This window comes from Podarcis muralis, chromosome 13 (genome assembly GCF_964188315.1).
Source record: "Podarcis muralis chromosome 13, rPodMur119.hap1.1, whole genome shotgun sequence".
NCBI lineage: Eukaryota > Metazoa > Chordata > Lepidosauria > Squamata > Lacertidae > Podarcis > Podarcis muralis.
This window is the reverse complement of record NC_135667.1, coordinates 29,087,188-29,110,721: the sequence shown is the minus strand read 5'-3', so window position 1 is coordinate 29,110,721 and position 23,534 is coordinate 29,087,188. Positions and strand designations below refer to the sequence as shown.

General features: G+C 47.6%; 1 protein-coding gene across 1 annotated transcript in view; it reads right to left on the bottom strand.

The window, feature by feature from the left end:
- Positions 1-23,534, bottom strand: part of THRA (thyroid hormone receptor alpha) — a 109,922-nt gene that overhangs the window by 22,563 nt on the left and 63,825 nt on the right. The window contains exon 2 of the mRNA XM_028704969.2: positions 16,173-16,436. Coding sequence (XP_028560802.1) covers positions 16,173-16,225 — 53 coding nt within the window. The 5' untranslated portion in view covers positions 16,226-16,436. The remainder of the gene's footprint in view (positions 1-16,172; positions 16,437-23,534) is intronic.

Sequence of the window (23,534 nt, the reverse complement as noted above, 5' to 3'; positions counted from 1 at the left end):
GTGAACAGAAGCCAACCTTCTGAGAATCTAATTTTTCTCCCTCCTCCTAAACTATGCAAGAAAAATACTCCAGACTCTTGCTGAAAAATTAAATCTTGCAGAAAAGATTATTTGAAGTAAGTTAAGTATTGGAAATCACTGACGATCGTTCCAATTTCCAAAGAGTTGAGGTAAGTATTGGGCATAGCCAAGGTGGAAAAATTGACCTTCTATCTCTAGCTATATACATAGCTGACTGCCTTCTTACAACCCATTAAGATTCTGGTAAAAGTGGAAACAGTTTATAAATAACTGGAACGTGTATTCTTAAAACATTCCTTTGGAATGATGCATTTATTTAATTATTTTGCTCCAGTTATTTATTAGTTGCTTTTCACGGCCAAGTCTATACGTTTGCAATTTTTATAATTGAAAACAACAACACCACACTGATTTTGGGAACAAGAGACTGGTGGCAATCAGGAAGCTGATGTGGTTTGTGCTTTCAACAGGATTTCTGAGCTTGAAAAGGCTTAGTTGAAGCTGCAGGGTGGCTATATTTGTATCTGATGTCATTTCCCTTCCATTTCTCCTCCCTGCCCCTGACTGAACACTGCAGCAGATGTTGCATGGCTGGTTTCATTTTATGCATATTTCCCGGTGCAAAAGCCAGTGAGCGAAATTGCCAAGTAAGCTACTAGCCAACCACCCAAGGGTGGATGACTAAATCTACACAATTCTATGATTCTGTTGTTGATGTTTAGTCGTTTAGTCGTGTCCGACTCTTCATGACCCCATGGACCAGAGCACACCAGGCACTCCTGTCTTCCACTGCCTCCCGCAGTTTGATCAAACTCATGCTAGTAGCTTCGAGAAAACTGTCCAACTATCTCGTCCTCTGTCTTCCCCTTCTCCTTGTCCCCTCCATCTTTCCCAACATCAGGGTCTTTTCCAGGGAGTCTTCTCTTCTCATGAGGTGGCCAAAGTATTGGAGCCTCAGCTTCAGGATCTGTCCTTCCAGTGAGCTCTCAGGGCTGATTTCCTTAACAATGGATAGGTTTGATCTTCTTGCAGTCCATGGGACTCTCAAGAGTCTCCTCCAGGACCATAATTCTATGATTCTATGCCCATCTAATTCAGTAAAGCCTACACTGACTGGCAGCAGCAGTGGCTCTCCAGGGTACCTGCCAGCCCTTCCTGTAGATATGGAGGATTGAACCTAGAACCTTATGCATGCAAATCAGCCGCGCAACCAATGAGCTATAGCTCTTCTCAATTTCCCAAAGAGGTGTATGGAGACACACAGTGGTGATCGGGTTTCTGGGTTTTTTTTAAACCAGCTTAACCCCAAAAACAGCGTTAGGATTAACTGCAAACTGAATAATCTCGCTCTTCCCCACCCCCCAATTTCAAGAGGATTGGGAAAGGGAGGAAACTGCAATTCAGGAGGAAAAGGCTACACAGATTAGGCAGTGAAGGCAACTGAATGCTATCGGGAGATCACAACTCAAATGTGGGAGGGTTGAATAATAGGAAGGAGTTCAAGATTCATGCATTAAAAAAAAAAAAATGAAACACACACCAATGTCACCCTGTGAACAGGATTTGCTCCAATTCACATGTAGAGCATCTAGCATTGAGGCACTTTTAAAAATAGTAAATAAACAGCAATAATGTAGGGGGTTTTTGTGTGTGTTTTTTTAAAAAACTTGTATGGTATTCCATCAGCTCTCACCCACTGCCCCAATTTTGTAGGGACCGACCTCTCAACAGCTTATATCATTTATATATAGATAGATTTTAAAGAGGAGGTTTTTAAAAATCTTTGCAATGTGTTTAAAGGACACCCTTCGTTTTAAATAATTGTAAACCTGCTCCCAAACCAAGGAAGAAGGGGAAATCTGTGTGCATTAAAGTGTCTCCCCCCCCCCCGCCCCCAGCTTTTCCTTCCAAATTAAATTCAAAAGACAAAATGTCCTTTTTGGCCTAGATTAAAAAACAACAAAAAAGGATGACCTCAGTGGCAGCTCACCCAATCGGCCGCCAGTCACTGCAGCCTTATTTGCATGCCGATACCCCATTGGCAGCAGCGGCACGAGTGGAATGCAGAAGGTGGAGCCAAGAAGACATACATTTTTGCAAATGTATAGTACTGAAATACAGAAACTAATAGCACCACCCTATTGGCAAGAGATGTTTGGAAGATTGCTTAGGAAAGGAAATGTTTGAACGGATTTTTAAAAGGCTGCAATGTTTGGCTTACATGGGCCTCCTTGGGCAAAAGGTCCCAGGGCTGTGGGGTCTCTTACCCAAAGAAACTCACCTGAGCCCAATCTTGCAGCCTTCTTAAAATCAGTAAAATAATTCCTTTCCTAAGCAAGTGTGATGATGTCGCCCCTTTAAGCCTGATTTATGGGAATAGGTTAGAACCTCAGAAATAATGAGCTTGACAGCTTCTTGTCCCTTTGCTCAACCTACTGAGATTTAAGTGTAAGCATTTATGTTAGCTGGATAAGTTAGTGTTTGTTGTTTTCTTACCTTCTGAGCTATTTTAATCTGTGTAATTCTTTGGAGTTTTCCTCTCTTGTAGAGTTTTGTTTTCATAAAAGTCTGTGTATGATTTTATGAAATTTGGTCTAGTCTGAGTTCCTGAACCCTTTAATTTTGATCACGCTTTTCAGAGCAAGGGTCACCCAACACAGCAGGTTTCAAAATGACTTTTACAAATAGGTTGATTTCAAAGCAAGAGGATTGGGGGGGGGGTAGGAATCAGGGAAACTATTATACGCAGAACTGCAACAAAATGTTGCGGCATGGAATGTTCCTGTTAGCTATTCCAGTTAGCCACTGATGCTCTCCTCTGTGATGAAACTCCACTCCATCCCCTTGCACCCAGTTGTCCATCTCCCCTAAATAGACAATCAATGTTCCATTATCAATGAGCGTTGCACAGTCCTCACTAGGCTGTTTTGGGTTTTCCCCCTCCCCCCAGCTTTCTTACCTAAGGATATTATTATTATTATTATTATTATTTATTTATTTCTGCAGCTTCCATGTCCCCCTAGGTCTGCTGACACGCCCCCCCCCCCTTTGTGCATGGCTGCTGTTGTTTTGCTGCAAACAGCACTCACACCCTGATCATCAGAAATAGAGGGAAAGATGTTGTGGCAGCCAGAAGGCCCTTCACGGTGAGGCAGGAATGCCATCATTTTGTTCTGCTAGGCTTCCTGTGCCTTTGGTTTAGTCCTGCACCTGTGCTTGGGTGCTTCAGGCAGCAGATTGAGGCTGACAGGACTCTGTTCCTACCCATACAAAAGCCATTCCCTCAGAGAACTAGATTTCAGGGAGAAGGGCTTTAATCTACCCTCCCCTCCAAACACACACACACACACACACACACACACACGTTTGCTTGGGTGAAAGCTTCACAATATGAGCCCTCACCTACAGTCCAAAGCGATAAAAGCTCTTGCCGCTGCAGAGAGAACTAGTCCTTTTGAACAGCTGCTCTGATACACATTTCCATTTGGAGGCTCCCCCCCCCCCAGCCAACAGAGGGCTTATACGCTTGAATCACACCAACAGGAAACACGAAGGGGGGGGGGGAGAGAAATGATTTAAGTGTCGTTTGGGGAAAGGACCCAACAATAACACAAGCCGGGGCGGTGCGTACGTGCAGCCTTTGAACAAACACAACACATCAGCATGTACACAATGCACGCTTCTAAAAAAAGACCGTCAACAGTGACTACAGAATGGAGGGGGGGGAAGTGAGAGGGGTGGGTAGGCAAGGCTGGTACTACCAGTTTGTCTTGTCCACCTCCTCCTCTCTCCCCCCCCCCCGCACCCCACAGGCGACTGCAAAAGCTCCCCAACAGGATGTCCTCTTGTCCACGTAAGGCTTGTAGGCACGGCTTGTACCAGGAGTTCCTGGGACCAGCGCCAGACTGTGCTCTGCTGTTCCTCCGCAGGGGCTGTGCATGAGGAGGCTTGGCTCCTGGCCAGCAAGGCCGGCTCGGCACCTGAGGACAGCGTGTGCCCGGCAGCGAGACACGGGAGGCACGGAGGTGCCCATTCTCGGCACCTGGGATTCCCTGGGTGGGCAATAAGGTGGGGAGAAGGTGGAGCAGGGGACGGAATCAAAATGTTCTCGCTCTGGGCTCCAGGGCAAGGAGTCCATAGGTGACGCCTCTTCTGCAGACCCCGAAGGAGGCAGCCGCGCGGCTGCACCACACATCTCAAAGTGCTCCAATGCCATTTTAACAGTAATGGCTTTGCCCGCTCCAAGATTTCTGGAATCTGTACTTTAAGGACCTCCTCTCTGCCCTGTATATTTTGGGGAGCCCACCTTAAGTTGCTTCAGACTGTTTTTTATATTGCGTTGTCATGTTTTCAAACCTTTTATTGACATATGGACAAAATTTCGAAAGGTTCAATACAATAAAACCAGCAAAATCTGCCTCGAACAATTAAAACACTGTTGTGTAACGTTCACGAGTCCTCGTTGCGTGTTGCAGAAACTTGGCAGCTATCTCCAGCTTACCCCCCATCCAGTGTAAACATTAGGAAGGCTATTCGTTTGGCCGTTGTAATGTTGCGTTTTAATGCTGTAGTCTGCCCTGGGGCCGTAGGGGGAAGGGTAATAAATTTAATATAATGATGGTAATGATAATAAGAGCAGTTCTCAGCACCCTTGATAGACTACAGTTCCCAGGACTCTTTGGGGGAAGCCTTAAAGGAAATTTAAATACACTAAGTAAGTAAATAATCTCATGCAGCAAAAAAGTAGGCATGTGCAGATAGACAGCAAAAAGTTAACCAATGAACCCACATTAATTTTGAGCAAAATACGGCAAATTAAATAGCCAATACATCCCTCCTATGGACCCAAGGAGAACGTGCCTCTCAAGTATGTGTGTTGCGAAGCGACTTCTTTTCTACGTGGCCAAGCCTCTTCCCCTGTACAGAATGTATAACCAGTGAATCAGATGTCCCTCCTGTTTTCTACAGAGCTAGATAGAGAACCCAAGAGTCCTGGCCCTCGCTCCTCCAACCGCTGTAGCTGACAATCACTCTCTCACAGTCAACAGGGCATGAACAGGCAAGTACAGAGTACTTTCAAAACATTTTGGAATTTCTGGTAAACACATGCTACCCCAACCCTTGCAAAAGTAAGTTTCTATCCCTCAATATATCTTCTACCGGCAGACCTTCGCGTTGTTAATCATTTGTGGCACAGAACAGAAAAGGAGGAGCCACCCTGGAACAACTAGAGCCGTTCCAGCTTGCACAGGATCATTTTAGAAGCCAGGAATTCCAAGGAGGTTTCAGCTCCTGTAACCCTTGTTTAAGCATAGGCCAGCGCCTTGGTGTGAACAGGGATCAGGCGGATTTCCTGGTGAAGCATTAGTACCCTTCATCTTTAAACAGACACACAAAGAGAGAACAAATCCAATCCCCGATTTCCTAAACTCTCAGAGCCATACAGATTTTTTTTGGGGGGGTGAGAGATTTGCTGATTACACTAGGATGCAGCACTAACTCTTTGCAGCAGGTGGCAGTGTGGTCGACGTCCATTGGCTCCACCCACAAGGAGGAGGGGGAGAGAAATGACCCTGTCAGCGTGATGGCTAGCAATCTTACACCATACCCCTTCAGACCCACACCCTAGACTTCACAATCATGAGGGCCAGGAACTTGATTCGCAACGAGGTCGGAGATTTTCAGGAAGTTGATTCCTGCAGCCAGCGACACATTTTTGCAGTTGTCTCGGCTCCCAAAGAATCGTAGCAGCATGCACAGCTAATCCAAAGGCCAACCACATAAGCAACACGAGACAAAGGCGGCAGAGGTCAGCTGCACATACCTGGGCTCTGGTGAGCACATACTTTCTAAGTGAGGTGTACGTGCATGTGAGCGAGCGAGCGGAACAGTGGTTGCTCAAGGAGCGGGGTGACAAAACCATACCTTATCCGTCACAATTGTTCCTACCTCCCACATGAGACTAGGGAACAGAGGTCCTGCCCCATCTCTGTGGGGCAAGCAAAACCACAGAGCTGCCCAGTCACATTCTCCTTCCCATCCCAGGTGGAGGAGCTTCGCTATTTGCTTACGACAGGAGCGGCAAGCAAAGCCGTGAGAACAAACCTGCCTGCCCTGGGGCCCCGTGGCAAGAACAGAAGGTTGTGCCAGGGGCATGTCTGTGGCAAGGGCTGTGCCCCAAGGCACACCCAGCTCCCAATCCAAGACCAGGAGAGATCGGAGTCCGGGCATCCTTATGGGGCCCAATGAGGTTCTTCGTATGTGAACAAAGCACACCCTGAATACTGCACACACGGTTTATCAAGACACATGGAGACGAGACGAGGCGCAGGAAAAACGCACTCCACCCCGCTTCACAAGATACCTTGAAAGCACATTCGAAGTGCCTTTCTTCCCTCAGAGAATTCTGGGCACTGTAGTCCACAGGGTTACAATTCCCAAAAACGCTGAGCAAACTACATTGCCCAGAATCCTTTGAGGGTGACAGAATGTGCTTCCATCTGTGTAAAGCAGGAGTGCATAATCTCAGGCACACAGGTCAAATGCAGGCCTCTCTATCTGGCCTGTGGGACTGTTCCCAGGCCACACACCTCCAACTGGCCCAACTCCACACCTTTGTTCAGGTCTTTTCCCTGTCTCTGACCTGCAATAATGCCTCTTGCTGGACTGGATGCAGAGGTGTCAATGTTGAAACCTCTGGTTTTTATGTGGCTGGTCTGAGGCCTACTGTCCAGAGATAAGGGTTGCATACACACTATACCTTTGGAGCACATTCAAAGCACATTCCCTCCCCTCAAAGAATTCTGGGTGCTGTAGTTTTACCCTACACAGCGTTACAATTCCCAGGAGCCCTTAAAGAACTACACTGCCCAGAATCCTTTGGAGTTGGGCACTGTGCTTTAAAGCTACGCATCCAGAGGCGGATTACTGGCTTCAATCGAAACCCTGCTTGGCCATTTACAACTTCGATGGCACATGCCCATACGCCGTTGGCCTGCCAACCCCTTCCTTGCTGGGCTGGTGATTACATATCAGTCTCAAACTCTCCTCTTAATCGCTGGCTGCTCTGTGCTGCAGCTGCAACCACGTCTGTCCCAAGTCCTGCCTACCATCCCACCTCCAGTGCCCTTTACCCTTTGCTCTCTGAATAGCTTTGCCTAGGGTATGTTATGGAGCAAGTCTGCCACCATGTGGCCAGGTGTGATCATCACACCTGAACAACAGCATTTATTTTAATTTTTTTTGCCAAAGGGGTATATGTACAGCAGGGGAAAGGGAGCTTTTACAGCCCTAGCAGGATGACACTTCTCTCCTTGCAGAGGGAAGGCTGCCAAGCCTGCACTGCATAGGTCACTAACATGCAGAGTTTCCCCAGAACCGCATCGTGTCTGCCGCATCTAGACTTCCACATGCGGAAGTGACCCTCCCGTAAAATGGCCATAAGAAAGTCCATGAGGCAGGTAAAAAACAACCCCAAACAACCCCACCAGCACCTTTCCGAACATCACCACCGCTGCTTGTGTAATGATACAAGTGCACATACAGGTGCGAGCGTGTTGCGGCAGATGATCTTGCAACACAAAACCAAGATTACTGCCGGCAAAAAGGCAGAAGCATCTCAAAGGACTGGAAGTGATGTTTTCCCCCCTGGCGCTTGGCGGGAGCCAAATTTCCCAACCCTGGGGTGGGAAGGGAATGAAGAAGCTGTTTGAAGCACTGTTTGGACTGCAGATGCCTTTCGTGAGGTTTGCATTTCCTGGCATACACCTGGTAAGGAATCCTCTCTGCAGCTACCTACAAGGCCCTTTAACTGCAGCAAAATGATGATGCTAATGGCTAATAATAGTAACAAGCAAAATGCTTTGTATTTATGCAGCACTTACACAGGCATTTGGCTCGGCGACCTTACAACGATCCTGTAAGGTAGGCCGGTGCTGTTATCATTGTGCTGCTGCACATGGGAAGCTGAGGTTGATAAGGCCAGTGGCTTTCCGTTTCTAGTTTATGGCAGAGTTAAAAACCGGACAATTCCCAACTTACCCTCTTAGCTACTCTACAATGCCCTTTGCTTTGGGGTTGGGGGGGGGAGCAGGGCAAGAGGAATCAGTAACACTGTGGTCCGGGAATGATTCCACTACCTTCCCTAAAAATAAAATTGCCTTGTGGAGGATTCCATAAACAGGGTTTTACTTGAATTTGAGGCATTATGAAAGTTGGCATCAGGAAGGGATTTCCCTCCAGAACAAACTGACTTGCGACCCAGGGTGGTTTTCATATTTCTCCTCAGTTGCGGCTTGGCTTGCTTCCTTGAGAAATCTAAAGCTCCTTTTTACACTTCAGCCATCTTTTCTGCGGTGTGTAACTTCCCTCGGCTGATGGCTCACTGTGGCTTTCAGGGGAAGTGTGTGTGTGTGTGTGTGTGTGTGTGTGTGTGTGCTTGGGGTGGGAGGTGGGAGTTTGCACTCGCCAGCATGCCTTCCTAGCACCAGGGCTTGAACTGCATTGATGTGGTTTCCTTGCCACAAGAATCCTGCACATTCCTTGCTAGCCCCTAATCCCATACCTATGTAAACGCTACAACTGGAAAACTCAACATCTGCAAGGAAGCGCCCCTGTGTGGTGTGACTTTTTGAGTTTTTCCAAAACAGGCCCAGATTCACTTCTTCTGCACCCTTTATTTGCAGGGGTAGGGAGGGCAGAAGTGGGCCATTTGCTCTGCTCAAAGATGTTCACCTGGTGCCTTCATTACGTAGGTTTCGACATATACTGAAAGCATCTCAAATTACCCTAGCTTTCAACACCCAATATATTTTAGTGCCCACCCTATTCTCTTGGCTGTAATTTGTTTTAATGTTGTGTTTTTTAAATGATTACATCTCACCCTGGGAGCGCATGGTGAAGGGCAGGGTAAGAAATCTGAAATAATAATAATAATAATAATAATAATAATAATAATAATAATAATAATGGTTTCAATGAAGTCCTTTTCAGCCTCCTATTTTCCTGCCTTGGCTGAGCCACTGCAGTGTGCTGGATGTACTCTTCTCCCCTTGCAGTTCTGGCAGGCCTAGTGTCAGCCTCCAGCAGGGCAAGCAGCAAATATTTGAAGTCTGGGATTGGTAGCAAGCGGCTAGCAGGCTGCGTTCCCATCAAAAAGAGGGACGAAGGAGACGGGAACGGCCTAGCTAGTCCATTAGAGGGTGATGTTTGGAGGGCATCACAGAGTCCAGATGTGGGGCTGATTTGGGGTGCAGACACATACACACCCCCCCCGCTTGCTCCTCCCACCCACCCACACCTCAACATCACTTGTTTTTCTCCAGACTCACTGTAAAAGGTGCTGGGGAGAAGGCTGGTTTGAAGGCCGGACTCCACTCTGCCACTGACTCTTTGTTTGGCCTTTGGCACAGCCATCATTTCCCCTGCCCATTTGTACAACAGGGAATGGGGGGAACCTTGTGGGGAGGGGCAAAGGCAATAAAAACACTTTGCACACGTGCAGAAGGATATTGCAGCTGCATGGACAAAAAGGCAGCCGCAATGCTTGGGGACAGGTGGAAGGTGGTGGTGGTGGAGGAGGGGAGATTATTTCCTACGTAATTTGGTTTCCCACCCCCACCCTGCACGGCTGTTCTGGCTGCCAGCGCTACGTGCCAGGAAAGTCTGGGCAAACAGAGGCAGCAGCACAGCTGGCTGACGGGCAGGCAAGCAGACAGTCTCGCTGGCAAAAAAGGCACCTGCTGAGTTGTGGGGCCCATTAGGGCCCAGCCGGTGCCAGTGTCGGAGAATGGGCCCATTATCCTGACCCCCACCCTCTCCCCTTGGCCCTTCCGTATGCCACAGATGGAAGGGGTAAACAGGATGGGCTTGCGGCCTGGCACACATAGAGGCGAGCCCTTCCTAGGACTGCAGCTCTCGCAGCAGCACCAGCACTGTGGGAAAGAGATAAAAATCACAGCTGTTCTGGCAGGAGACTGAGTAGGACATCAAGCTCCCAAGCGTATTCTCTCTCTCTCTGTTCTATATCAAGGAATGCCTCTGCATCTTAAATTATGCAGCTTAATTATATTTGCATCAATGAGAGCTACTCTAGCACAGTGGTTCACAGACTGAGCTGAACATAGGAAGAAGATGCCTTATACCAGGCAAGTGTGTTTATCTATCTAGCCCAGTAGTGTCTACTCTGGCAGGCAGTGGGCCATCAGTGTTTCATGTACAGCTCTTTCCTCATCTACCTGCTGCTTGAAACTCTTTACTGGAGTCTGGGAGGGATGGAACCTGGGGTTGTCTGCAGGCAAAGCACGTCCGCTCTCTCCCCAGGAACTGTCTGATTCGAGCTTCACCTCTGCTCTGAAATCACCGGGTGGCCTTAGGAAAAGCCATTCTCTCTTCTTCAGCCCTCTCCCCTAATCTGTATTATAACGGAGATAAGTAATACTGGCCTACCTTGCAGGGTCTTTGCAAGGATTACCAAGAAAAGGAAACAATTCTTTGAAACCCTACAAAGTGCAAAATGCAAATGCTAAGGATTAAGCTCGGTCTACCCACTTGCAAGATAATCATCAGCAAAGTCCACAATAAACACAGAGCTGCACTACTTCATTTTGTAGATCACAGAATCGTAGAGTTGTAAGGGATCACGAGGGTCATCTAGCCCAACCCCCTCGCAACGCAGGGATCTTTTGCCCAACGTGGGACTCGAACTCACCACCCTAAGATTAAGAGTCTCGTGCTCTACCAACTGAGCTATTGACAAATAGGGAGCAGAGAGGAAGGAAAGATGAGATCTAGAACACCTGGGTTCTGTACCCCATTTATACCCTTCCATTGTCACAACAACAACCCTGCAAGGTAGATGAGGCAGAGACGGGCTGAAAGATACGCAGTGGCTGAACTTGGGTCTTCCGTGTCCAAATGCAACCCTCTGATTTATTGCATTCTGAGAGAGGTTACGGGGATCTGAAGGCTCCCAGCATCTCTCCAAATTGCGACACTTTTCATCACACAAAGCTCGAAGCAATAACCCTGAACAGTAGCCTCAACGGGGAGAGTGAGCTGACCGAGGCAACAACACTGTGAGTTACATGGGCTATTAGCCACAGTAGCCAAATGGAACCTGTGCATACAACAGTAATACACCTCTGAGTGCAAGAAGATGGGGAGAAACCACAGCAGAGGGCCCAGCCCCGCTGTGCCCTGCTTGCAAGCACCCAAAGGCACTTGACTGGTAGCTTCTAGCTTAGATTGCTGCAATGCTTTATGCATGGAGATGCCTTTGAAGACAGTTTAGAAACAGGAGCTTATGCAGAATTCAGCAACTAGGCTGCTCACTGGGGCAAGGCAGTCTGCACACATTAATACCAATCCTGGCCTGATGGCGGTGGCTACTAATTAGTTTCTGGGCCCAATTCAAAGTTCAGGTTTGGGCTTATAAAGCCTTATGTGGCTCAGGATGCCAAGACCTCAAGGACTGCCTCTCCCCACGTGAAACCACCAAGACCCTGCATTCAGCATCTGAGGCACTTCTCTGCATGCCCTCCTCAAGGGAGGTGCGGAGGGCGGCAACCAGAGAATGGGCCTTCTCAGTGGTGGCACCCCATTTACAGAGTGCTCTACCTGAGCTGGCACTCCTGGAGCCATCATTATCTGTTTTTTATTCACCTGGGCTTTCGGATCTTCATTTCCTTCTTATCTTTTATTTAGTGGGACAGATCCATTTCACACATATGTATTACTTGTGGCTTTGAACCCCATGTTGGGCAAAGAGATTCCTGCATTGCAGGGGGTTGGACTAGAGGACCTTCATGACCTCTTCTACAATTCTATGAAAACAGACTCCCCTTGCCAACACCATAAATGCACAGTGCAAATCTTATTCTGGAGCCCGCTGCACATTTTTGCACCCTCATTCACACCCGTGGCTGGGATCTCAGGCAGCCCCAACTGGCACCCACCCAGAGCATAGCACACCCCTAGCTCCATAGCTATGGAGCCCTGGGATTCGACATATAGGTTATTTGGCTCATGCATCAAAGGAGAACGCAGGTTCAAAAGCCGCTCCGCCTCTACCCTAATAAGCTTTCGTGGAAATGCTTCTCCTGACTTACTTACCAGATTAAATGCAAAACACCAAACTACTTCTCAGAAAAGCAGATTTATATTAACAGTAAAAAAAAAAAAAAAAAAAAGGACTCGAAGGAACATGCAACTGCAGCGATAAACTTCTGATACCTCAAACCATACTTGAAATTCAGGAAAGATGATGCATTTCACTTAGGTCGCTTCTGATTTGTTGCCCTACACTTTCCAGTGCAATTCCCCTCTTTTTCAGGTTTCTTGAAAGACTGCCCCAATCAGCTCTAACTGCACAAACAATGTTTGCTGGGATGTGGCAGAATCCCACCCAAGGAGAGTGACAGTCTGGAATCACCTTTACACTTTAAAAAAATAATGAACTTCACTTTAGGACCATGTAAGAGTTACAGATTCTCCACTCGCCCCATTTCTGTGTGAGTTACTCTTTTGAAGGGTGCTTCTTGACTGGAAGGAGGCAAGCCCAGTACACAGAGATAGAAATTAGCCAGGTGTGTTTTGTGCCTGGCGCAGGTCCAATTGCGACCACGTGGAGATCTCTGGATGCCAGATTGGCAACTGAAATCTCCATCTGGCTGGGCCCTCCAGCTCTCTTAAGCGAGTAAGCAGAAGAGCTTATTCAGTGCATTTATATCCCACGTTTTTCTCCAAGGAGTACATGGTTCATCCCCCGCCTCAGTTAATCCATACAACAACCCTGTGAGGTAGATTAAGAAGCTAAGAGGCAGTGACTGGCCCAAGCTTACCCAGGGAGCTTCATGACTGAGTGGGGATTTGAACCCTGATCTCCCAGGTCCAAGTCCAACACTCTAACCCAGGGGTCAGCAAACTTTTTCAGCTGGGGACTGGTCCACTGTCCCTCAGACCTTGTGGGGAGCCGGACTATATTTTTTTTTTGGGGGGGGGGGGGCCGGCGGAATGAACGAATTCCTATGCCCCACAAATAACGCAGAGATGCATTTTAAATAAAAGCACACATTCTACTCATGTAAAAACACTAGGCAGGCCCCACAAATAACCCAGAGATGCGTTTGAAATAAAAGGACACATTCTATTCATGTAAAAACATGCTGATTCCTGGACTGTCCGTGGGTCGGATTTAGAAGGCGATTGGGCAGGATCCAGCCCCCGGGCCTTACTTTGCCTACCCATGCTCTAACCACTACACTGCACTGGCTTCCTAGAGTACTTCGGCTATGGGGCAGCTCTATAAATTATGTACCGTATTTACGCGAATCTAATGCGCCATTGAATCTAATGCACACCTCAATTTTCAAAACCGAAAAAGTATTCGGTGGAGAGTGTAAATGCACTATCAAATCTAATGCACACCCTAATTTTAGCAACGTTATTTGGCCAAAAAAAAAAGGTGCACGTTGCATCTGAATAAACACGGTAGGTAGATTAATATGGGGAAAGCAAAATGTCACTTAGAGAAGGATCTGAAATTGCCCTTGTATTGCCCTTGAAGCTTGAATTTGTTTTATTCTGGATTGTTTTATTTACTGTTTTAAACAAGTTGTAAACCACTTTGAGACTTTTCCTTTAAAATATAAAGCGACATAGAAATGAAAATAACAACAAATAAAACAGCAGCAGCAATAAATTCCTTAGTGGGGGGAGAAGGAGCCTAGACATTTCGCTGTGGAGACTATAACCTAGGTTTAAGGCGCCACTGGCAATTAGCTTACCGGTATATATTTGAGTTTCTAATGCTGACTCATGCAGAGATGCAATGGGTAGCTTCCCAGTAAGCAATATACTGTATTTTTCGCTCTATTGGATGCACCGGACCATAGAAGGGGGAGAATAGGGGGGGGGTTCTTGTTCTCCCCCTCAAAAACAAGGTGCGTTCAAGGTGCATTCAAGAGCAGGCCTTGCCGCTGCCCCCCGAGCTTGTGGGGCTGGTGGTGGGGGGAAGCGCTGCTTTCCCCCACCACCAGCCTCAAAGATCCCTGAAGCCTTTGGAGCGCAGCTGCACTCCAAAGGCTTGAGGCTTCGGGGACATCCTTTGTAGCCTCTGCAGTTCCCACCGGGCTCTGCAGGCTTGCAGATAGCTGCCTGAAGCCTGGAATGCGAGAGGGGTTGGTGTGCACCGACCCCTCTCGCTCTCCAGGCTTCAGCAAAAGCCTGCATTCGCTCCATAGGACGCACTCACTTTCCCCCTTCATTTTTGGAGCGGAAAAAGTGCGTCCTACAGAGCGAAAAATACGGTACAGTGGTACCTCGCAAGACGAATGCCTCGCAAGACAAAAAACTCGCTAGACGAAAGGGTTTTTTGTTTTTTGAGCTGCTTCGCAAGACGATTTTCCCTATGGGCTTGCTTCGCAAGATGGAAACGTCTTGCAAGTTTGTTTCCTTTTTCTTAACACCGTTAAGACAGTTGTGACTTGACTTCGAGGAGCAACTCATAGAACGCGGTGTGGTAGCCTTTTTTGAGGTTTTTGAAGACTTTGGTGATTTTTGAAGCTTTTCCAAAACTTTCCCAACACCGTGCTTCGCAAGACAAAAAAAATCGCAAGACGACAAAACTCGCGGAACGAATTCGTCTTGCGAGGCACCACTGTACTTCTGCATTTCCACAGTCAAAGAAGTTGAATGATCCAACCATACACCATAGAGCTACAGGGCAGAATTACTCACCCCTAATGGAGGCTGATTGAAAGGAGGCAAGAACAGAGGAGCAAAATGCCCAGAGGAGAGAGGGAGCAGACTCCTTGGCAGGTAGCGGCTTTTGGTTCAGCAGCCTTTAATTTGTGGCTTCCTAGTGATGTGCTAGAAGCTACCTGATCAGTGTGCCCTGCAGTGCTGGGAAATTAACATGGAATGCAGCATGCCACCCAAAGATGCAAACCATAGGCAAGCCTGAGATTTATGGTCAAATCTGCCTTGCTTGATCCAGTGTATCAGGCTGACACTCCTTAAAAATGTGAGAATGCATTCAGTCCGCCAAGATGGAGGACCAAGGCATAGTCCAATGCTAGTCATGCTCTGAGCAGACCCACTGAGATGAATTTACCGTACTTTTCCGTCTATAAGACTATGTTTTTTTCTTTAAAAATCACGCTAAAAAGAGGGTGTTGTCTTATACATGGGTAGTGCATAGGATGGACGTTTGATTAGTTGCTGCCGTGTCTGTCAGCAGCTATTGTGCGTGTTGATTGGCTGACGCTCTGGCAGTTGGGCATGTGATTTGCAGCTTCTTCAGGCGATGGGACAGCCCCCCCCCCAAAAAAAGCTCAACAACTGAGCCATCTCCCCGAATTTTCTTAAAATTGAGACCCCAAAAATAGGGGTAGTCTTATAAACGGCAGCGTCTTATAGACGGAAAAGTACGGTAATTAAAGAGTCAGTGTGACATAGTGGCTAGAGTGTCGCTCTACGACGAGAGAGACAAGGGTTCGAATCCCCACTCAGCCATGAAGCTGACCTTGGGCCAGTCACCGTCTCTCAACCTAACCAACCTCACAGGGTTGATGCAGGGTTTAAAAGAGGAGTGAGAGAATCATGTATGCCACCATGGGCAGCTTGTAGGAAAAAGTGGCATACAAATCCAGTAAATAAATAAATGCCATAAATAAAACAAGCGACCCAAGTCGGTCATTGTCCACTAATTTCAATGGGTCTACTCTGACTATCATTGGTTACAACCCTGAGTAACAGATGAAAAATGGCGGCCGGGGGGTGGGGGCAGTGGAAAATTGTTCCTCCATTTCAAGCTTTTTCTTTTCTTTTTTTAAAGGGAAGGCTGACAGGAAACACATGATCCTGAATTCAACATCCAGACACTCAGTTCCACATTTGCTACTTGCATGGTACGGATTCAGAAATGAAAGATTCAGATACTGGACACCACCAAAAATCCCTCTGAGCTGCACACACTCTATTGCTTCTTCTAATAGCGAACTCGCTGTTACTGTGTGGACGGAAATGGAGAGAAGGAAGGTTTTTTTTAATGGCGTCCTCTGAAACAACCAGTTGCGGTTGGGGTATACGCAAGCAGAACTCCCCAAAATCTGCAGTGCGCTAGGATCCCTGCTGAGTGGGTGTGCCCTTACCGGGTGTCCTCTGGCTCCGACAGGCACTCCACCGTGCTGGGCTTCTGTTCCATTCACCGCAATTCCATCCAGAACCAATAAGGAGAGACCAAGGTGGGCTCCGCCCCCAGAGGCGACGCTCCGCGGTCGCCACGACAGATGCGGGTTTGGGATTTGGGATTTGGGAGGGGGCCGTGGACCGGAGTTAGGAGTCAGGCCCCATCTGCGCCTCCTTCAGTGTCGGTGAGCAGCAAGCATTCTGGGGTGAAACGTGGCGGTGGAACGCTGAGGAGACAAAAAAACAACAACACATGGGAGAAACGGTTCACTTTTTAAAAAATTCACTTTTTTAATATGCAGGCTCTTCCTATCTCTTTCGACTTCGGAACACAACGCAGTAATAACAATAATAAAAAGATCCCAACCACGATACTACTTTAGTGTATGGGTTGTGGAAATTCTAACCCACCACCCACCCAAAGTTCCTCATTATTTCGCTCCAAACCATGCAGGATTAATTGGGGGTTGTTGTTTTTTCTGCACCTCCACTGCAGAATAATCTGGTAAAGACTCAAGTACAGTGGTACATCGGGTTACATACGCTTCAGGTTACATGCGCTTCAGGTTACACACTCCGCGAACCCAGAAATAGTGCTTCAGGTTAAGAAGTTTACCTCAGGATGAGAACAGAAATCACACCGCAGTGGTGCGGCGGCAGCGGGAGGCCCCATTAGCTAAAGTGGTGCTTCAGGTTAGGAACAGTTTCAGGTTAAGAACGGACCTCCGGAACGAATTAAGTTCTAAACCTGGGGTACCACTGTACTGGGAAGGACAAATGGAAGAAGGAAAAGGTTTGAGCACTGCTACATTATAGGGCTTGAAGTAGCAGCCATGGGGAAGAAACAGGCACCAAAGCTTTTCAGACACTGCCTTTGAGCATATGCAAAGTGCCTTTTTCCTCATTAACATTTGACCACTAATGGATTCTCCCCCCGCACCCCAATAAAAAGTAATAATAGAGATCAGCTGTCCTCCATGTCACCTCTGCATCATTGGAACTGGAGCTGGAGTTTTCCATGAGGGCTAGAAATACAATCCTTTTTGAAGACTGAAGACAGAGAATTGCTGGTTGTGGTACTTGAGTCTGTGCATCACATTTCTTGTATGCTACTCTTTAGAGTTAATTGTAGAGTAGCTGCTGGGGGTGTCAGAAAATTGCAACAAAAATGGAAAAGAAAGCGGAACTTTCGTGTGCTCGCCTGTGGTCAGGAATGGAAATCAGTCAAGCGAGCGCTATCACAATTTGTTCGCATTGTTGTTTGTTTTTAAGTCTGCAAATGATACGTAATCAATTGCACTTTTTTTTACATTGTTTTGATGTGTCGTTTACACTGAAATAAATATAAGTTGTAGAAGTTATGTAAATAGTTGTGTCGGTTATATAAGTTACGTTAAATAGCAGACAGCGAGACAAATAACATAGCTCTTGGCAGAAACTGAAGTGCAGCAGAATGGAAAACAGCGCTGGTTGTTACCAATTGCTGCCTTCTTACATCCCTTGTGGCTGATAAAGAGTGCAAGCTGTGAACCAGGAAGTCTCCGATTCAAATTTTGCCTCTGCTATGAACTCAGATGTTGTCACAAAGCAAGCCACTATTTCTCACCATCAGACAATGTTCTGCAGTTTAGGAACAAGCACAACAGCAGCAGCAGCAGCAACAACCCACCTTAAAGTGTTGCTGTAAGGGTTACAGATGCCCTAAAGCACAATATAAATGCTATGGATTATTATTATTATTAGACGAAGTTAGAGAAGGAAACAGTGGGAGAAAGCGGGGAATTTTTCCCACTGGAAGACTTGTCAGATTTCTTTTGCTAAAAGACAGGATGCAACGGATCGTCCTCGTATGTTGCTCTACGAATATGCACCAAGCTGAAACGGTGAGATGCTTCCTTAGCCCTAGCATGCAGCTTGGCTCACTTGCTTGAGCCCAGAGCTGCTTCCCCATTGACTAACTTTCTGAAGTATACCTGCTCTCCATTTGTGACATATACCGTAAGCCCAGAGGGAGTGGTACGTGGCAAACCAGGGCAGCCTTTTACCATGGAGGCTGGTGGCTTAACAGGAAGGTTTCTCTAATTCTTGTAACGTTATTATTGGTGGTTGTGGGGTTGGAGGAGGAAATCACACCAGCTTATTCTTCTCTGATGCTGAGAAGCAAAGATCTGCTCAAGGCTGCCATGGCAAGGACTCTCGGACCGAGCCAGAATCTGAATACAGGCCTTCCAGCTCAGCCATGTGAACTGATTGGAACGTCAATCTGGGACTGCGCCCACACAGTTTTTGCGAAGCTCATGATGGACATAGCAGATGTCCCTTGTTTTCTGTCCTCAGCGTCTGGTATTCAGAGGTAACCTGCCTTGAAGCACAGAGGGTCAAATGAACAACCACCAGTGCGATGTAGCGATGACGGCAAGGATGGAGAACCTGCAGCCTTCAATATGCTGACGGTCTCCAACTCCCACCAGGCCCAGCCAGAATGGTAAATGGGTGAGGAAAGATGGGAGCTGTAGTCCAGGAACATCTGGAGAGCCATGAGTTCTCCGTCCCTGGGCTAGACAGCGTGGAGTTGGCCTGAGGAGACCCAGGTTCAGATCTCCACATAGCCATGAAGCTTTCTGAGTGACGTTGTTGCGCCAGCCAGTTTCTCAGCATACTCTACCTCACAGGGTTGTTGTGAAGATAAAACAGAAGAACAGTGTATGACACATTGAAGGAAGGTGGGAGAGAAAAAGGGGGGGGGACCTACAGTAAGAGTCACTGCCTCATCTAGCAACCAATTTCAGAAGCAGCCAGTCTGCTTGCATGCTACAGGGGAGGAAAATATTTAGGCCTACGTCTACAACAGCAGCAGAACCTCCAACACCAGGCTGTGCTGCAGCTCCTGTTCTGCATTTATAGATTGGCAGTTTGAAAACACACACACACACACACACACACACACACACACACACACACACCCTCTAAGGCTAGAGGGAACTGGGCTGGGAGGACTGGGGTGGGGGGTGGGAAGGAGAGCTGCCAAACTGGTTTCAAGTGGCCCCAACCGGTTTGCATCTCCAGACATTTTCTCCTTTTCTTTTCTCCCCTTTTCAAAAAAGCGCAGGGTGACGAACACCACCACTCGGTATATATTTAAACAAAAGTCAGGCAAACATGGACATTTTCTCTGCCTTCCCCACCCACTCTGGGAAGGTGCCTCAGTTCAAGGGAGTGGCGGTGGGGAGCGGATGGGGGGTGTGTCTGGTGCTCCAACCAGAACAACCTCACCCTTCTCGGAGCTAATCTTCCTGGCTCAAGATCTGGCAGCTCCAATGTTTGGCTCCGGAGCCTGCTTTCAGCACCGGGAGTGAAATAACGCTTCTGAGCATGTGCAGAGTGTATCTTAAGAAACATGGGGCACTTGGAACCAGCCACCAGCCCCAGCACTGGGCGCCTGGGGTTCCAAGGCAGCCAGGAATAGCCGTGCCCTCAAACACCTCAATACAGTGGTACCTCAGGTTAAGTATTTAATTCATTCCGGAGGTCCATTTTTACCTGAAACTGTTCTTAACCTGAAGCACCACTTTAGCTAACGGGGCCTCCTGCTGCCACCGCACCGCTGGAGCACAATTTGTGTTCTCATCCTGAAGCAAAGTTCTTAACCTGAGGTGCTATTTCTGTGTTAGTGGAGTCTGTAACCTGAAGCGTATGTTACCTGAAGCGTATGTAACCTGAGGTACCACTGCATAGCAATTACAGTGGAACCTCAGTTGTCGAACGCTTCGAAAGCCAAACAATTTGGAACCCGAACGCTGACAAGTGAATGCTTCCGTTTTCGAAGCTGTGAGGCGCATTTCTCCATTTTTTTCAATGGATTTTGCCAATGGGCAATTGCGCCTCAGTTGTCTTAACTTTTTCGGTCATTGAACAGTCTTCCAAAACGGTTTATGTTCGGCAACCGAGGTTCCACTGTCGCACGCTGACTTCCTTCCTCGAGAGGAACAGAAACGTGATAAAAGGAGGTTAGGGTGGACATTGGAGGGATGGCAGAAACTGTGTCACAAAAGGGGAGATGGACAGAGAGTTGATCAAAGCAAGGAAATGGCAAAAACATAAACCGGGGGGGGGGGGGGGCAGAAATGCTGCCTCAGTTTTCCCAAGCCACACATGTGTTATCTTCCGCTGCCTGGAATCTCGCCTCCTTTACTCCACACAGAGGTTAAAAAGAGGTTAAGAAGCGGTGATGCCCCTCCTCTTCCCTGCATACGGCCCACTTCTTCCTCGACATATTTCTTTTCCCCTTCTCTCTGGCCGCCGCCGCCGCTGCCACCACCGCCTCTAGCCAGGCCACCCCCCCAACCCCCCCCACCAGTCTGCATGCACAGCACTCTTGTAAGGAAACCTGCAGCTTCTCTCTGGCAAGTTGCCAGCGCTGTAACATCAAAGGCGGCATGGAAACAACAGCGGCCGAGAGGTCCCCCGCCGGCCTCCCCAGAAGGGGGAAAGAATGGGGAAGGAGAAAGGAGAAAGAAAAGGCAGGGAGGCCCCGGCTGTGTCCTCAAGTGACCTCCCCCCATTGGGGGATTAGACCCTCCTGCAATGGGCTGCTAAGAGCAAGGCTGGGACCCAGGGTTACCCGAGGACATGGGGCAGGATGCTCATAGATGGGGAAGCACCAGGGGGTGGGAAGCAGCCAAGTTCCAGGAGAGAGAAACTACGCTGCTGGCCTTAAACCCCTGGAGGCAGCGAATCTGCTGGGTGAGCAGGGAGCCTGCAGGGGGAATGGTACTTTGAACCCACCCACCCACCCCCGGCACGGCAGAATCATGGGGTGCAAGAAGCAGAACTGTTATGTAATGGCCCTCGGGACTGTTTTCGCTTATTCGCAGAGCCAGAAAGTGTGCGTTGCTGTCGGCCTTTATCAACAAAAAGGTAAGTTCGCTTCCATCGTTTATCGCTCAGTAGTGAAATGCTTCACTATTCCCACCTTAAAAAGTAATAGCAATAATAAAAATAGGTAGCAATAATTAATAATCTCTAAGCCTGTCTGACTACTAGTATTTTTAAGTTGCGGTGGCTTGCAATTAAAAGGGAAAAAACAAGAACAACTTATTTCTGTGTAAGAGCTAGTTTTGAACCTTCTAGGGCAACTGAGCCTCAGGGCCAGAAAGAGCGTGTTCTCAACCTCAGGCCTCTTCCCAGGCCAACCTCACAGCCTTCTCAAGAGTGTTTGCTTCTCTGGAATGTGTCCTTGAGAACCAATCTATCTTGCTTGCCTGGACAGAGGAAGGAGGTGTGTGCATGTCTGAGTGGATAGAAACTTCTGTATTGTTTTTCGCATGGCTGGAATGTAGCCTCCTGAAGGAGAGACCTCAGGCTTGTCAGATCTACATGGTCCGTTTTATTTACTCTAACCATGGCATCCACCAAAATAGAGCTAAATAAAAAAGGATGGAATGGGGAGGGGCTTCTATACACTTAGATTTACAGGGGGCGGGGTGCCTCTCAGGTAGGGATGGATGAATCTGCCATTTTTGGTCTCCTTCAGATTCTCATTTTCCCCAATATTCAACACATTTGCACATCAATGCACGAATTTGTTTTCTAAATGCCTCCCCTGCCCGCAAAGTGTCACCATTTCAGTGCACATTCCTCCGAATGTACGGAGTTTGGCATGCCATTTCCTCTAACGTAATGCATTTCTGTAAGTTATTTTTTTACAATTCCCATCATCCCTGACCACTGGTCCTGTTAGCTAGGGATGATGGGGATTATAGTCCCAAACATCTGGAGGGCCACAGTTTGCCTACGCCTGTCCTAATTAATGAGGAAGGTTGGGCCCTCAGTGACAAAGATCCTGCAAGCAGCATCTGCATGCAAACATATATTGCAACCTCTTCTCAGGGGTCCTTGCAAAAACATTCCAATATGAAGCCGACAATTAACGGTACCACTTTTGTAAACTACAACTTGAAAGCTCGGATACACAGGTAAGTTTGGGAATGTATTCTGATTGCCTGCAAGGTTAAACTCGGGGCAGGTAGAGAGACTTTCCTGTGATCTAAGCTAGTGTTGTTCCTGTTTGTTGTTCCCTAAAAAAGCTGGAAGAGTCCACAGCGTTCCCTTCTAGTAACTGTGGGGAGGTGGATGACAACTTCCTTTGACAAGGATACTCAGCTGCTGTTCCCTCCTGCTCCAAATACTGAAGGACTAAGATACTGTGCTCCAGAACTACCCACCACTGATTCTATCCATTGTCAACATTTGCTGCTCTCACGACATTTTTTTGATGCCAATCAAGCTGCTGTGGTTTTATTTATTTTGGTTTGATTCTAAGTCCAAATTCTCCCTATGCTCCCCACGGGCTGGGTCAAGGCAACGGCCATTTGGAAACAAATATACTATTGTTGCTTTCGAAAGCAGGTTGCAAAAGTGACTGGCAAACTGACCCAAGTTTGCAAACGGCGACTGTTTTCCAGACCGATCCCAAACGGCTGCTAGATTTTGGGGTTTCTGTCTTTGAAGATTAACGTTTGGGAGGCAAAGAGCTTTGGGAAGGCAACGGGACATTTGTGACCAAGGAGGAGAAAGGAGTTGAGGACACTCCTGCTTCCTGCCTCCTCCCAGCCTCTTTCAAAATCTCACTGTGGCTGCTGAACATGAAATAAACATGGTTTCTGGACTTCTTGCAACACTTGCGGCAGAGCATAAAACCTAGGAAACGAAGGCAGTGATGGGCCAAGCTAGGAATAAGATGTCTAGGATTCTGCCGCAGCCGGTGCTGCTGATGGGAGCTGTTGTTGTTGTTGTTTAGTCATATCCGACTCTTCATGACCCCACGGACCAGAGCACGCCAGGCACTCCTGTCTTCCACTTCCTCCTGCAGTTTGGTCAAACTCATGCTGGTAGCTTCGAAAACACTGTCCAACCACCTCGTCCTCTGTCGTCCCCTTCTCCTTGTGCCCTCCATCTTTCCCAACATCAGGGTCTTTTCCAGGGAGTCTTCTCTTCTCATGAGGTGGCCAAAGTATTGGAGCCTCAGCTTCAGGATCTGTCCTTCCAGTGAGCACTCAGGGCTGATTTCCTTCAGAATGGATAGGTTTGATCTTCATGGGACTCTCAAGAGTCTCCTCCAGCACCATAATTCAAAAGCATCAATTCTTTGGCAATCAGCCTTCTTTATGGTCCAGCTCTCACTTCCATACATCACTACTGGGAAAACCAAAGCTTTAACTATACGGACCTTTGTCGTCAATGTGATGTCTCTGCTTTTTAAGATGCTGTCTAGGTTTTTTAAGATGCTGTCTAGATGGGAGCTGTATCCCCCCTAATAAACAACA